The 16654-nt window shown below is 33.9% G+C and overlaps 1 protein-coding gene and 1 long non-coding RNA gene across 2 annotated transcripts; one reads left to right on the forward strand and one right to left on the reverse strand.

Moving 5' to 3' along the window:
• The first annotated feature begins 405 nt into the window (after nt 1-405).
• On the forward strand, nt 406-1577 carry LOC121729154. The gene is made up of 2 exons (XR_006035921.1): nt 406-829; nt 934-1577. It is a non-coding gene; the product is annotated as an uncharacterized LOC121729154 (long non-coding RNA).
• A 556-nt stretch (nt 1578-2133) lies between these two features.
• Nucleotides 2134-3342, reverse strand: LOC121729045. The gene has a single exon (XM_042117432.1). It carries the CDS (start codon nt 3340-3342, stop codon nt 2134-2136), a length of 1209 nt encoding a protein of 402 aa, XP_041973366.1.
• Between the last annotated feature and the right edge of the window lie 13312 nt (nt 3343-16654).

Consider the following 16654-nt stretch of genomic DNA (forward strand, 5'->3'; position numbering starts at 1 on the left):
AGCTGTACCTAATTAAGAAATTCTTTGTATTATTTACTTTCTTAGCATAACCTGTGTATTTAGTATGTATATTATGTAGATTTAGAAATAAAATATCATTTACGAAATAAATTTGTTTTATTTATTATTTCTCAACTACATAGATTTTGCAAGCAAACCTGCAGGCTGATGCTAAATTCAAGTAACGTAAAGTTTTATCAAGTTGAAACATGCTTTACTTGAGTAATCTGAATCCACACGTGCCGCGCGCGCATGCCAATATCCCTAGCATGGCCGCCAGTACAAATACGAAAGTATAGACAAACTGTGGACTTGAGGTGTCATTCCGATCTTTTTTCGTTCCGAAAAATTCAATTAAAATGCCACTTTATGACAGACTATAGTCCTAAAAATTCAAATAATATCCTACTTTATGACATAGGCTATAATCTGTCATAAAGTGGCATTATAATTGAATTTTTGTCGGTCGCAATTAGTCGCGTTAAAGATCGGAATGGCACCTCAAGTCCACAGTTTGTCTATACTTTCGCGTTTCTACTGGTGGCCATGCTAGGGCTACAGGTAGTACAACCTACGCTACGTATATATGAGCGCGCGGTACTGTTTGTAACATGAGTCCTCATTCATAATAATGCCACCTACATGATGCAATCACTATAATAATGTGAAGACTTTGTTTTAGTATTCATTCTTGCGTCGATAAGCACTGTAATTAGTTACTCACGTCTACATAATTTACAAAACAAAACTTAACTTATATTATAGTTACTCACGTGTACATAATTTACGTATTTTTTGGTAATAGAGTCTTGGACCTGACTACACAACGGTAAGTTGATTTATTATTGATTTAAGTCATTAAAATACATTTAAAAAATAATCGTTAATTCCAAAGATTGCTGATTTGGTGTTAAATATTTTCTTTTTTTACAGATAATGGAACGCGTAGAAGATTTGACTGCTACATCCGAAGACAATGTCTACCGACATGAATATGGGGATACTTTCCAGTATGCTCAAGATCCTTTGGAAGGATTTACTGAAGAGTTTTTAAAAATGAAAGCTCAGCAAAAGCCGAACGCTGAGATTCGGGAACGTCGTCCAGCAAAATTAAGAAAAAAATGTGTTTCTAAAAGTGCACTAAGTAAACTACATAATATCCCAGTTCATTCGTTTGTGATAAACAGCGTTCCCAAAAAAGGTTTCCGTCTGATAAAGATCTCAGTGTTTGATTTAGATGGATCCCAGCAACATTGTGACAGTATAGACGATGATAATTTTTTGTTATCCGCACAATATGTTGTGAATGAAAACGGTGATGAAATAATGGACCAAACCGAGAAGTTAGTCAGTAATATATCAAAAAAAATATGTAATTACAGTTATACGAGTTGGTTTTAGTTTACTTTGGTATTAAGTATTTGTTTTAGCTGTAGGGTCGCAATAGACTTTAGAATGAATAAGTCGATAAAATTGCAAGATATATAATTTGTATGAAAATAATATAAGTTAGGGTTTGTTTTGTAAATTAATGTGTACGTAATTATTGCTTAAATAAATTGTATGTGTGATGTGAATATATTTGTTTTATTTCTATTTCATTCAACTTTAATTATTTAAATAAAAAGCAATAAATATAAGTTATTTTTTATTGAAAGTGTACATTATTTTCTAAACACCATTTTTTTAAACATAATACATTTTTTAAGGCACAATACTTCTTATGAATAAAACAGTTATACGATTCTTCCTTACAATACAGATCGTACAGAATGTTAAATCTTGGAATGTCTTTGTAACTTATATCTACAATATTATTATGATCACACAGTTCTTTCACCCATTTCACTTTCTCTTCACCTTTTACGATAATGTTTCGGTCTTTTAAGTAAGGTTTAATAATTCTTCTGAATTCTCTGTAATCGATATAGCCTTCGCTCCATCGAAACCCTCTATTTCTTTCTAACCACCGAACATTCTTTTTTTCATCATCGGTTAGCGCTGAGAATGGGTATGGTGGTTTAACATAAAATGTATGTGTATGCTGTCGAGTGGCTATACATAATTCTTTTACTAAAAAGTCGTTATTATTATTTTTAAATCCTTGTAAGTCAACGATTATTGTATTACTATTCATGATATTTTCTTAACGATATTACTCAAAGGCTTATACTCAAATATGCAGTCGTTTAAAATCAGACAATATGCAGCTGTCTGATCAGGTATTTCTTGGTCTGTTTCGATTTCTACTCTCACGTCGATTGAGCCTTTTAACGTTTCGTGCTGTCGCGAACAGTCGATAACGAATAAGGGAGCAACGTCTCTGAATTCTTTCAAACTCATCAACGGCTCTGACCGACGTCCGTGATACGACTGTTGAAATCTGGCATACTGTTCGTATAATAAAGTAAATTTGTCTTCTGTAAAACTGACGTTTAATCCCTCATATGGATAGTATGACGAATTTAAAAACACTCTCACATCACGTACGTGACAGTGATCAAACTCCGCCATCGACAATTCACTGTTGTTTTTGCGGTTGGTTTGTAAAGCTAATACAACAAATCGCGGTTTTTCTATTTGAGATGAAGTTTTAATGGACCAAGTATGTTTACGAGTTTTGGGTAATAATGGATACTCGTATAAATCCCAGTTACGATATGCTAATGGAATAGCTCGATCTTTTTCTAATTGTTTTAGTAAATTTATTCTTTCGCGGTCAGATACTTTAATATGAGGTACTCTCCAGATAATTTTACTTATAACAATATCTTCCAAAACTTCTCCTGTTTTCAACTTGATTGCATTAAGGTTAGTGTTACATCTAAGCAACACTAACTCATGTTTGCAGTTAATGATAATTTTTTCATAATCTTCCGCAAATCCTAAAATCTTGTTTAGAGGAATGGATACAGAAAATTCTCCACCACTTGTATTATTTATACCTTCTGGCGACCACCCCCAAACTCGAGCATATTTTGATTCGTTTTCATTTAAGGACAGATAAGACTTTATGGTCGTAGTTACACCTGCGTTTTTTATTTTATCTATTTCTACTCCATTTAATTCATATCTTATGTCTTGAAATAGAAATAACGCTGGATTATTAACGAAATGTACATTTGAAACCTTTTCTTTAGTTGTCCTGTTGTAGACAATTACTTTGCCTTCGATATACAAACTGCTGAGCGAAGGCAGCACATATAGGTCTTGTTGATTGATGGGGATTCGTATTTCATCATTCTTGTTGAAACTTGTTACATACGGTCTGTACGAATGATACTCAAAACTTTCGATGCTGTTGTCGTATGAGGTTTGTTGAGATATGTTTAAAATATTCATTTTATTAAACCAATTAGCTTGAGGTATTCTTTATTGCTTTTGGTAAGCTTCTTTTTTAACTGCTGTCGTGTGTCTTTGTGAGAAGATCTTTTAGGACTGACTTGGACATTTGATATGGCAGGGGTTTTATGAAAATTTATCATTTTTTTCTAAAATGTAAATACAATTGTACCTCTTCACCTCGTAAATTTATTTCTTTGTTATCAGCGTCTAACAGTCGTATATTGATGGAACTAATAGAAGTTTGATTGACTGGAAAATAAATTAAATTTTTTGGTATTTCTATTATTCGATAACCAGGAGGTACATTAGGTACAAATTCGTAAATAATATGGCTTGCTTTTCCGTTCACAAATGAACCACTAACTACATCACATTCAATCCTCACGATAGTTGTTGATAGAATGCTGACAGGATACTGTGAATCAGTGCTTATATTAGCTTTTATTGTTTCCATTCCAAAGCCTAGTATGTTGCCAATTGAATCATCTTTATTAAAATGAACGTCTTTAGAACAAAATATATTTGTTTTCAATGTGTTATTATTGCATCTTAGTTTAAGCAGTGTATTTTTTATGTTAGTTTTCAAATAATCACAAATATCTTGAAGCTCGTAGGACCCTTCAGGAATTTCGATCATTTCATTATCACCGTAATAAAACTTGTTGTTTCGTCCATCAATATTAGGTATAGAGTTGAAAGTTGAAAAGTGCAAAAGACCACATTCATAGTCTCCAAGAAGTTCCAACGTCGGAGAATAGTTTGTCGTCAAAGAGGCTCCGCTCCCGGTTATAGATACAGTGAAAGACATTTTGATACTGACACGTTTATTTATTTTTAATATTATTTAAATGTTTCTTCCAATATTTTTTTAAAAATTTAATACATAGATGACCACAGTTTGTTGTTCCAAATGCTTGATGTCTGTTATAATTATAGTTTATGGGCAAATTATACATATATTTCATCAGTTCTAATGGTGGTTTTAAATTACCAAAGCTATCATAGTATTCTACGTAGCTGTTTTGTTTTACATAGGCTACCCAATGTGTGCCAGGATTCACGTTACTATCTAAATTTACAATTCCACATTCTATTTTTCTAGGTTTTAAAGGCAACTTATCTCTCATGTAAACGCCGCGAAAGTATGGAATATCACTAGCATACTCCAATATGTCTAAATTCGTGAGCGCACGCCTGGGCAGCCGCCTAATTAGTTTTTTGATGGGTTCAAATATAACCCTGCTCCTTTTTTATGAGGTTTAATATATAATCCTTTTCCAAGAGCGACCGCTTCCATCATTCTGTTGTGTCTTTCAGATTCTTGGAGACTCTTTTGTGCCGCTTTAGAATCGTTTACGGCTTTGGCTATACCTGCCGCACCTCCTGCTAATGAACCTAACGCCGACAATCCCGCAAAAATAGGAATAAGCGGTAAAAGTCCACCACATTTTGGAAGTGGAATTATACGTGGTAAACATATTCCTTTCTTTTTGCTGAACAGTTTTTTCGCAGCTGCATACGCATATTTTATAGCAGAGTGATGATCCTTGGATTTAAGTTTTTTTAAATAGGCATGTATTTTTTTAATACCTTTCTTAAATGATTTAATACCACTTCCAGCTCTGATTTTTGTTTTCATAGCATTTTTTACTATCCACGAGGCAATCTTTTCTCCCTTACCAGCATCTTTTGATTTCAACCTCTTCTTTGCCATACTCAAAAGTTCTAAATCAGCTTTACGTCGAGCACTAGGATCTTTATTTATATAAGCAATATCGTGATGCATGCAAGCTTCATCCAATTTGTTAACTCCTCGATCGCCTTGTAGTATTCGTTTTTGAAGTTTCGTCCCAGGACCGCAAAATTGATATCCAGGTAAATGCAACTCAAACGGTAAATGGTCTATCAAGTTATTGATTACACCACTACCTTCCTTCATTGATAAGTATGTATTGTGATATAGCACTGATTATGTGCTTTATATATCTAAATAACTAATTCACTTTTATCTATCCAACTGTTTTCTTCGGCACTCAATCCTAACCACTTCACAAAAAGTTTGTTGCCTTTTTTCTTTAGAACTTTTTCGATAAGATAAATATCAGGAAATTTAGTTTTTTGTAATTCTTTTCCATAAAAACAACCAACAATGTTTTGTTTATGTTTGTCTTGTAATTGATACGTTTGAGGACTAGTTTCGTTGACTTTTATGATGCGAAATATTTCCGTTGACCAATTAGGGGTGTAGCCTTTATAAAAATCTCCTTTGTATTTACTTATACGAACAAAATCGCCAACTCGAAAAGACGATTCTTTGCGTACTTTTTTTGGCTGTTGGCTTTTGATAATATTCAATCGAACTGTATTTTGATTTGAACTGTTAACGTCTATTGGTTTATGTTTTGTAATGCGGTGCAGAGTATTGTTATAATTCTGCACAACGGACTTCAAATTATTTTTATACCATTCATATTTTCCACATAAACTAAATAATTTGTAAAGACGTAATTTTATAGTTCTTATCACTCGTTCGACGATAGAAGCTTTTTTTACAGAACATGTGGAATAATGATTTATGTTATAAGTTTTCATTAAATGCTTAAAAGAATCATTATAAAACTCTTTACCTAGATCTGTTTGTAAGTTTTTAGGTTTTCGTGTGGATTCTGATAATATACTGCACATAGCACTTGATACAAATTTTTTAGATTTTGATTTTAACGGTCTAACCCACACGTATTTTGATAAAACATCAATTACTATGAGAACATATTTAAATCCTTTATTAATCGACGAATATTTTTGTAAGTCCACTAGGTCAGCTTGCCATAAATCATCCAGACCTTTAATGACTGTATGTCGACGAGCGAAGTTTCGTCTCGCTCCTTTGTGTAGTTCATTCACTATATCTTGTTTACTCATTCTGAACAGATTTTGCTGCAATCATGTTATCGATTTCTTGTTTTGTGTAGTAGATTTTACTAAAATTTGTAGTAGTAATTTTTTCTAAACTATGAAGAAAGTTTCTGACATTACTTTGGATTTTCATCATTTCATTTTTAAGGGCTTGGACACTTTTATCTACGTATTCTTTATTCACAGCCTCGTCGTCTTTTTCTGGAATTTGCACCCCTTTTAATTTCGATGACTTTAAATCGAATTCCCCTGTATCGGACCTTACCAATGTATCGCTAAGAATTTCAGAAAATTCAGATAATCGTAAACGCTTATGAACGTGATGACCAAATTTGTCTATATTCATTGCCGTCTTGCTGGGTTCTGCAGTGTAATAGAACTGCTAAATTTTCCTGATGGCAGCCTTATATATTTCATTTTTTTAATGATACCAGCTTCCTTCATTTCTTCAAGTATGGCATTAACTTCATTATCTAATCCCGTATTACCAGCTGCCCGAGATGCAAGTAATATTTTTAGTCTCTCAACTAACTCATTAGGATCATTCCAGTATACTAAATCAGTGTCTTTCTTAACTTCTTTCAAAATGTTGATTCCTTCACCTCGCTGAAGACTTTCTACGCTACTGGTATTATTTCTAGCGAATTTAAATAGTGGCTTTATCACGTGAGTATATTTGAACCCTTTATTACCATTTATTTGGTTCGATGGTTTCCAGTTACGTTTATGTGCATTTGTGTCGATGAGTAGCAATTTATAATTTTGTAAGTCTTCCTCTGTAATAATATCTAAATTAGGTTTTTTTTGTACAACAATTCTGCCAGACCAGAAGTTTTTTTTAAAGAGCGGCTTCTAATTTTCAGAACTTTTCCATCATCATGTAAACGGGTTTTGCCTAGCCAAAGTTTTCCTCGTTCACTTCTTACTCCATATGGTATATCTTCTTTCAGCGCTTCAGACGATACAGACCAAGACAAAGAATCGTTTGCGATACTCGGTGATGATTGAATAGATTTAAATGAGTTCTCATGGATATCATTATCCTCAGAAGGTGATGTAGTAAGCGTTTTGTCAGGTGTTTTAGAACTAAAGTCGTCATTATCTGAATTTTCTTCATCATCAAGATCCGTCTCAGATTCTTCAAATTTTTCATGTGAACGATTTGAAGATTCTTCCACGTCTTCTTCATGACTTTTTTTTTCAGTTTTGCTTGCTAATAATTTTAGCGGACTGACGATCGGTTGAAATATCGTCTCCAGTGCCATGTCATTTGTGTTTTTAGTATTTTTTATCATTTCTACCTTTCTTTTCACTGCAGACGCTGATTTCACAATTTGTTCCTTAAGATTCCGCTCCATGTTAAGAATTCTACTCTGATTGATGTCTCAAGTTATACTACTACGTAGTGGGGTACGTATAAGCTTTATAGAATAAATTAATCCACTATTATAAATGTATCAAATTTCATTCTGTAACAACCATTATTTCGTTCACAATCCTTATTGATTACCACATAACTGTATGGTTTACTCCACACAGTTGAACACATTTCACGGAATTGCGACCACGTCATATCAGACCCTACATGTTCATCGTAGATGTGTCTTAGATTAATCTCGTCTTGTTTAAACAATATGATGAGATTGGCATTATCTCTTACTAGTTGTTTCGGTATTTTAGTATAAGTTTGGTTAAGATAAAAGCAATCAATATTTTTGTGACGACCCATAGCAAAATAATCACGTATATTATTTTGATTTTCGCATGCAACATCGTCAAATATTATGATAGAATTAGGTAAGGCTTCTTGTGGACTTAAAATTTCACTGTTATGATTATACTTGTGATACGATGTATCCTCAACTTTTTCCAATACTTTTTCTAAAAAGACGTATTTAGGTTGATACAAAGACTTTGAATACACATAAAGGTTTCTGAATCGTGGACCATTCGGGTGTAGTAACAAACTGATTACTAAATTTGTTTTCCCACAGTTTGAGGGACCACAAACAATACTGCGAATGGTATTTGGTAGTAAATTTCCATGTCGCTTAACTTCATTTTTAACTGCAGGACAGACACATTCTAATTTAAGTGATTCTTTTTGTTTCAGAAATTTCATATCTGTTTAATCCAATCGACCACTGTGATTAGTGGATTATGACAAAATGATAATCATGCAGTGTGTTGACTCATATAAACAGATAGCTTCAAACATACGAAATTCAATGTTCCTATAATAGCTCTCTAGATTTTTCAGCCGTCCAATCATCGATGAGAAGCGATTTTTGATCACTTGATGCATGAACGAACAGAAGTTATTGGGTATTCTGACACACCGAAGAGAGCGAGGGCGCGAGCGAACAGAGGTGCATGTCATGAGCGTGTCATTTCATTTACCATCAGTTGATGCATAAACGTAAGTGGCACACTGACACACCAAAGTGAGCGAGGGCGCGAGCGGACAGAGGTGCATGTCGTGAGCATGTCATTTCATTTACCATCAGTTGATGCATAAACGAACAGGAGTTATTGGGCATTCTGTCCCACCTTCACCAAAGTGAGCGAGCGCGCGAGCGAACGGAGGTGGGACAGAATGCCCAATAACTCCCTACTGTCCTTATTATTAATTATTTTCATAGTTATGAATAATTATTTATTTTCACTTTGCCAAAAATTCAGCCTTCGGATTTTCCTTGACATTGCAAATATACTAACTTGTATCAAAATTACCAAACCGAAATATGTAAATAAAAGTTTGTATTACGATTCATGTTTTCAGCTTTGACAGATAATAATTATTAACCTGATAAATTAAGAAGAACTATTATAGCGTAACAAATGTATGTGATCAGTGATATTTTAATTTGGTCGCATTATCTACTATTATACTACTATGGAGGAAAGTGACACATTGCGGCAAACATGTCGTATTAATCTTGTACATTGCAATTTCCTCGCGTTATAACAAGAATGAACGAATTGATAGTTGTTCACTCGTTGTTCACTTAACATTGCATTTACTAATCCGCTGTTAAATTTTTACTGTGGGACATAAGTATTTTAACAGTCTGTTTAATTTTCCAAGGTCCGTTAAGTAATGCCTTGTTAGGATTTAACAAACAGAGGTTGGTGAAATTGGGTCTTAATCTATGGGCCACACAATATACGTTAATGTCAAGAATAATCGTAAATAGTCATAAAAACATGTCTTTTTGCCATCGCTTGATGCCACAATGTACTTAGAAAATAATATTTATACAATTTGACATTTGATGATATTACTAGCTATTTGACCGAACTTGGCCCGTTATTCGATAAAACACGAATAAATAAGTAATGGCACTTACTTGGATATGCAATATGCAGCTCTGATATTATTTTAAAAGAAGCCAGCTCAAAAATTGCATGCATTTTATTGCTTCATCCATGCTTCATACGCTCGGCTTGATGTATGAAATATGACGTCTTTAGACAATATGTAATTTGGAAGTTAAATTATAATTTAATTGTATTATTAAGTCGGGCGGTTAATGGAGCAGGAACGGACCTCCGTTATCGGGCTCTTTGATTATGCAGATACCTTCGAAGCCTTCATTACAATTACGTTGTCATTCGACGAATTTATTGACATTTTTAATAACCACGTAGATTGAAGGTATGATTTGTTCAGCGGATTTGCTTAATTACATTTGATATAATACCGGCCTTGCAACTCGATTCTTTAGTGCTTTAATGGCTAATTTTCTTTATGTGTTTACTGTTCATATAAGTCAAAATCATCTTCAATCCACTTACATGTGAAGTAACTTGTGAGTAGATGTGAATAATGATTAGATTATTTAGGAATACAAATAACAAAAGAAAACCTTTTGTACTATGCAATACGCCTATAAGGGCATGGTGGCCTACTACGAAACCGTTTTGAGAATCAAACAATCGGGCGAAAATGCCGCGTCCCGCTCTAACAACGTAATTTCACGTTTGTTAGAGTAGGACGCAAAATTGTCGTACGATTGTTTGAGTCTCAAAACCGTTTCGTGGTACGGGCCCTGTTTCACCATTTCCTGATACGCCGTATAGGCTATCTACTACTTAACTTAATAGATAAAGTATGGAGAATCTGTCAAAAAAGCCTATTCGGCACTTTATCAGAAAGTGGTGAAACAAGCCCTAAGTGTTGCACTTCTTAACATAAATTTACTTCGCACGTAGGTCCCAGGTAAAGCCATATTATGAACAGATTTAACGATGTCATTAATTTATTTTAAGAAATATTTTGTTTTATGTACGAATAAACGCAAAGATACAAATGATTTAAGAGATAAAATGGCGAGATCGGACACAGATAGATTTCGAGTGTCAACCGCAACGGACCTTAAGAGGAGTCCACACCGCCCTTTTTTCCATACAAACGTTGTCCCCTCTTTCCTCCCTGGATAATGCTAGTACAGTTATAATTTTTTTCCTGAATATCTACGGCCACTAATACAATGTCTCTATGTTTTCTTTTTTTTTCATAATTTAATTATTAAATAAGATATGACCGTTCAAAAACCCAAAAAAATAGCCAGATTTTCCGCTGTGTTCAAACGTCCAGAAAACAGATTTGGATAGATTATACATAAAAAAGCAAAACATAGGAACACAGCTCAAGCCTTTTTTTAATATTTAATGAAAAAAGTGCTTAAATCGGTTAAGTTTTGGAGAAGGAATCAGGGGACAACGAATCGTTGATTTTCTGGATTTTCTGCAGTTGTCTCTATCGCGGTCTGCGGTATAGGCTTGAGGTAAGGGAGACAGCTATAGATATTACACGTACTTTTTTTTAATTTCTCTAGCCCCTGGTGTATCTTCTTAACATTGCGCTAACTCTTATAAAGTTTATTCCCGCAAGAATGTATTTATCTAGAAGCCTATCAGTAACCAAAGAATCAAAAATAAAAGAGCGCATATTTATGTCGTATAGCTAAGCTTATTAGTTAGTTGGCGCCAGCGATGTATGTGACTACGAATGCTAGATTAATAGTGGAAGTTTCAAATAAGCTTTGGAGATGATAAAGCTTCGGATGATGGTTATATAAAATGTCCGTATGGAATATATTTTTGTAAGACAAGTAAATGAAAACCGTGAAAAAGTTTTTAAACAAGTGTTCATAGAAAATCTATGTACTAGCGACGAAAGTGTCCTAAGATTAATTACAATTTATAAAGTTACTAGCTGTCCCGGCAAACGTTGCTTTGCCATAAAATAAATCAATAATTTCACCCATATTATTTTATTGAAGTGACTAAATAAGTATGTTACCAAGACAAAGTCCATCGCTATCCCGTCTCACAAACAATGGTTGCCGTCAGTCTCGAGTTGTAATAATTTACTATTATTTATTCAACAAATGCACTTATCAATATAATAAGTACCCAGTAGTCGATTCTCAGACCCACTGAATTTGCATATAAAATTTGGTTAAAATCAGTAATAAAGCTGTTTCTTTAAGAGGAGTACGCGGCCTAACATTGTGACACGAGAATTTTATATAGAAGATGACAAGTTTGAGACTAGACGAATCTTTAGACTACAGATAAGGCTTGTTTTTTGATTGCGGCCACATTATGTAAAAAGCTTAGGTATCTTCTTGTACTATTTTGTAGAGAATGTTCTTGGGACGTACACTGTACAGTCTCGATGTGCACAAAGCTTGAGTGTATAATTTTGCGTCGCTGACACCACGGCTGACACCGGCGCGGCCGCTATTCACAATATATCACGCGCGCACGTAGACGCCGTTCGTAGTTATTTCACCTGAGGATTTGTTTGAAAGTAAACCTTATGTTATCGGCATAAAGATAGTAAGGATGTAAAATAGTTATGAAAGCTGTGTAGCCGTTGCAGCGTATAATTCGTATAATTTATAGCTCCTCTAGCACTGGTAGCCGTAATAGCGGGTAGCCACGCGACTGCACACTCGAATTTGTTTTTCAAATTAGTAGGCAGTTTAAGAGATGTTATTGATGTGGAAAAAGTGTCTTTGGAACCAATTAGGAGGAGAAAGTCATTAGTATAATATATTAATAGATAAATTGGCGTTAGAATTGTTTGTTTCTGAGTGAGATGTGGTTATAATTTTAATTTTAGATATCATTCTGACGACCTCTGTGGCTCAGTGGTGAGCGCGTTGGTAGCTCAAGCCGGGGGTCGCGGGTTCGAATCCCGCCGACGGAACAAAAAGTTTTCGAAGTTCCTGGGTCATGGATGTGTATTATAAATATGTGTATCATATAATAAAAATCTTAAATGTATGTATAGTATAAAAGTATTAAATATATTTCCGTTGTGACCCGTAACACAAGTCCTTCAGGTACTTACCACGGGGCCAGACTGACGTGGTGTGAAGCGTCTATAGATATTATTATTATTATAATATAATATAGATAATTTGTATTTGTATATAGTAACATATTAACGTAACAATTTCTTTATGAAGAATACATAAAAATCAAACAGGGTGTATGTATTATAAACAGGATAATCTTGTAAAATAATTAGAGATGTGCCGATCATGACTTTGGCCGACTAGCCGATTAGTCGGCTACAAAGAAGCCGACTAATCGGCCGACTAGTCGGCCAAGCCGTTCATGGCTTCGGAAGTTTCCGTAACGCTTTTTTACTGCTGTTTCGCATGGCACACACCGCCTGCAAACGTGTTGAATTTACTTCGCGTACGTTTATTTATTTTGTTTAGCTATGATACAGTTGATGGTTTTCATAAAATATTTCATGTACATGAAATCTCGATTCAATAATACATACTTACTTAATTTGTTGTTAAAATTATACCTATTTACAAAAATAATAATTTATTTACTAGCAAGTAATTTCAGAAACACTTCATTTAATTTTAAAATGTGTAACACTGTTTGAGTGTGATCTGAATTCTGAATACATTATAAATAACTATGTTCCGCGAGGCTTCGCCCGCGTAATTTACGAATTACACGGAAATCGTACATGTTTCCGCAAAAAAATAGCCTATGTCCCTTCACGTGGTATATTCTTCATGTGTGCCAAATAACATAAAAATTGCTCCAGTAGTTCTTGATATTAAGCAATTTCAAATAATTTCCCCCGTTTTTTCACATTTTCCTGTATTTATTCGCTCATATTAGTCTTAGCGTGATAACTTGATAAGATACTATAGCCTTTCTCGATAAATGGGCTATCTAACACTGAAATAATTTTTCAAATCGGACCTACTTTCCTGAGATTAGCGCGTTCAAACAAATTCTTCTGCCTTATAATATTATTAATATAGATAATCAAGGTTTCTCTTTAATATAATTTAAATAATAGCAAAAAACTAAAAAGCCGACTAGTCGGCGCTTTTTGCCGACTAGTCGCCGACTACAAAAGTGGCCGGATAGTCGGCTTTACCGACTAGTCGGTACATCTCTAAAAATAATATACTAATGATTAATAATTAAAATTAGGTACCTATTTTGCTAGTTTTAGAGGAGAAAACGCCCTATCTATTGTGACCTATATCAACTCTTATATTTTGTAACAATCGAGCATTGACTTGTGGTTTTTATATCTTTGAACTGCGAGCAAATTTGATCTTTCAGGTTCTGTGCCTTAGTCAAAACATTTGGAAATTATATAGGATAGTAACGTAAAAAGAAGACGCATGAAATTCCCTGGCTTTTAATTTATGCCTATAATTTATGGCCATTACAGAGATAATGTTTAAGTAAAAAATGATTTTATCAATTTTTCATATTGTACTTCGTACCTACCATTGCGCATATTTGTGGTGGTGCTGTAGACCTGCATCGCTACAGGCGGCAGTAGCACTTAACATCAGGTGGTCCGTTTTATCTTTCAAGTTTTTAAAAATGTCATAAATTTTCTCATTCTTAATGTTATTTTGCGAAACTATCAAAAATGTCGACTTTAAGATGTCGAGCCTCAGCCATACGGTACGGTACTAGTAGTTTTTGACATGAGAAAAATAGAATTCCCGCATGATAAATTTATATTTTAATTAATATCAAGTGGCTCGTAGCTTCTAATCCAGGGGTCACTAATTATTTTCGCTCGGGGTCCATTTTAAGAAATAAAATGCTTTTCAGGCTTCACGGTCTTTATTAACATAATATCAATGTGTCATTTTTTCTTTGCTTGTTTGGAGTGAAATTGGTGCAAGCTATTGACATTAAATCTTGAATCAGTAAGTCGAGACCTAAATTTATTTTTATCGAAGTTCATCTTCGAACATGCTTGGTCCACACACAATGGGTCGGCGCGGCGGTCTGGATGCGGTCCGCCATTTGGTGTCCCCTTAGATTAGAAAATCTATAACAATTTTACCACGGTCTCTTTCGCATGGTCTGTTTTAAGATCACAAGCTTTTCTATGTAATGATTTATTTAAGGCGCTCCCCCTACGGAGATGCCGTAATTTACCGCTTTAAGAGCCGTATTAACTCATAATTTAAAGGCTACAAAATTATAATAAAAATACAGGAATAATCTTCAGTTTATGAACGTTCCATTCATCGCTATTAATTTCCTATTTTTGTTTATTATACTCATGATATCAGCTTCCAAAGTAATACCAATTTATTTAAATTCAAGCATACATTCAGTATCCCTCTAGTATTTACAAATTACGGTTATTTGAAACACACGCCAATAGATCGACAATTGCATTAACTACATACTCCCCGTTTGAATTTTTTTAGGTCAATTTTGCACGAAGATAAGTTTAAAAAATTAATGGATTTTAGCGCGATTTCGGCAACGCGGCAAATGTATGGTGTACCCCTTTGCTCAGGGGATGGCCTTAAGCAGCTTGTGATCTCGAGGTGTAGCGGCAAAAGTCCAAACCGCTCGCTACCTAACACTTAGATTGTGTATCTAGACTTTAAGTATCTACACAAACCGACTAGGCGTATTCTAGACTGAACTATTGTCGCAATACTAGCTGCTATTGGTTCGTGTTTAGTGCTTAGATTTAGAATGCCTACGCTCTCCTCCAATCACCGCGCTAGGCTGTAGTAATCGTGTGCTCACATACTTGGCCATATTATACCTAGTTTCAACTATGCAGGGATTAATTGTGAATTTGTAAGTATTTCTGATAACACAATCAATTTATATTAACTAGAGATCGCCCAATGGTCGAAATTCGACCTTAACTTGATCGACATTAGGACCACTACCTATATTTTGTAAAAAACATGTCTTTATAGACTTTATCATATTTTTTTCAACTTTTGTCTCTGGGACTCAGCTGATCTCAGACTGGCCGTGTAAGCATTGTCTAATAGTATCTCAGATTCAATAAAAAAAACTATAATCTATTTTCAATTTGTCGTCTTTTTGTCAACAGACTTCAATAATAAATAAAAGAGTATAATTCGTATGAATAGGCTTGTCACTCAACAATCTGTCATTTTTTCTAGTGTGTGTGTTGTAGTGTGTGTAGTGTTTTATATTAATAATAAAAATGTAATTTCAAAATAATATTAGCTCGATGCACTCCTCCACCTTATAAACTATAACTGTGCAAAATTTCATTCACCTACGTTTCCCCATTTTTCGTCAAATATATATACTTACAAAGTTTTTGGCTCACGTATTAATAATTATATAGATATTACTTATAAATTATTTTTCCATTATAGTTAGGTAAGCACCAGATTAGTATAGCTGAAATGGCAAATAAAATTATATACTTAATATAATATTATAATAAAAAGTTTTGAACACTTACGAATGTATTCAAAACTTTTTATTATATACGGAGATCAATTTTGATTTCCATTTACGTGTAAATTCTACTATAGGTATAATAAAAATGTTTACCTGTAAAAAATATTTCAGTGTTAGATAGCCCATTTAATGAGGAAGGCTATATTTTATCACTCTAAGCCTAATAGGAGAATGTGGAAAAAACGGGCGAAATTATTTGAAAGGGCTTATCTCGCGAACTACTGTAGTAAATTTTATGTTATTTGCCACAGATAAGAAGTAGACCACGTGAAGGATCATAGGCTATCGATTTTAATCATTTTTTTAGTGGCTATATATTTTATCCCCGTGCAACGCCGGGGCGGGTCGCTAGATTAAAATACAGTAAAGTTAAAAATTCGGCATGAAAATGACCAACGAAAAATAAAAAATAATAATAATATAAACATTTCCAACTCTAAGAAAGAACTAGACTGCCTTTAAATTACAAAACTAGTTCTAAATATTTTTTCATCTAAATGTAATTAAATCTCACCAAATCTTAATCTGAAAACAATCTCATTAACATAATCTGCAAGGTAATAGGTTAACAAGCCTATATAAAGTAATTTATTTGAATGATTTGCTTAAAGATTAAATA

Source organism: Aricia agestis, chromosome 7, assembly GCF_905147365.1.
Source record: "Aricia agestis chromosome 7, ilAriAges1.1, whole genome shotgun sequence".
Lineage (NCBI taxonomy): Eukaryota > Metazoa > Arthropoda > Insecta > Lepidoptera > Lycaenidae > Aricia > Aricia agestis.

Bases quoted from the DNA above. Each gene is read 5' to 3' on its own strand.
- LOC121729045 (XM_042117432.1), bottom strand. From the start codon at position 3,342: ATGAATATTTTAAACATATCTCAACAAACCTCATACGACAACAGCATC.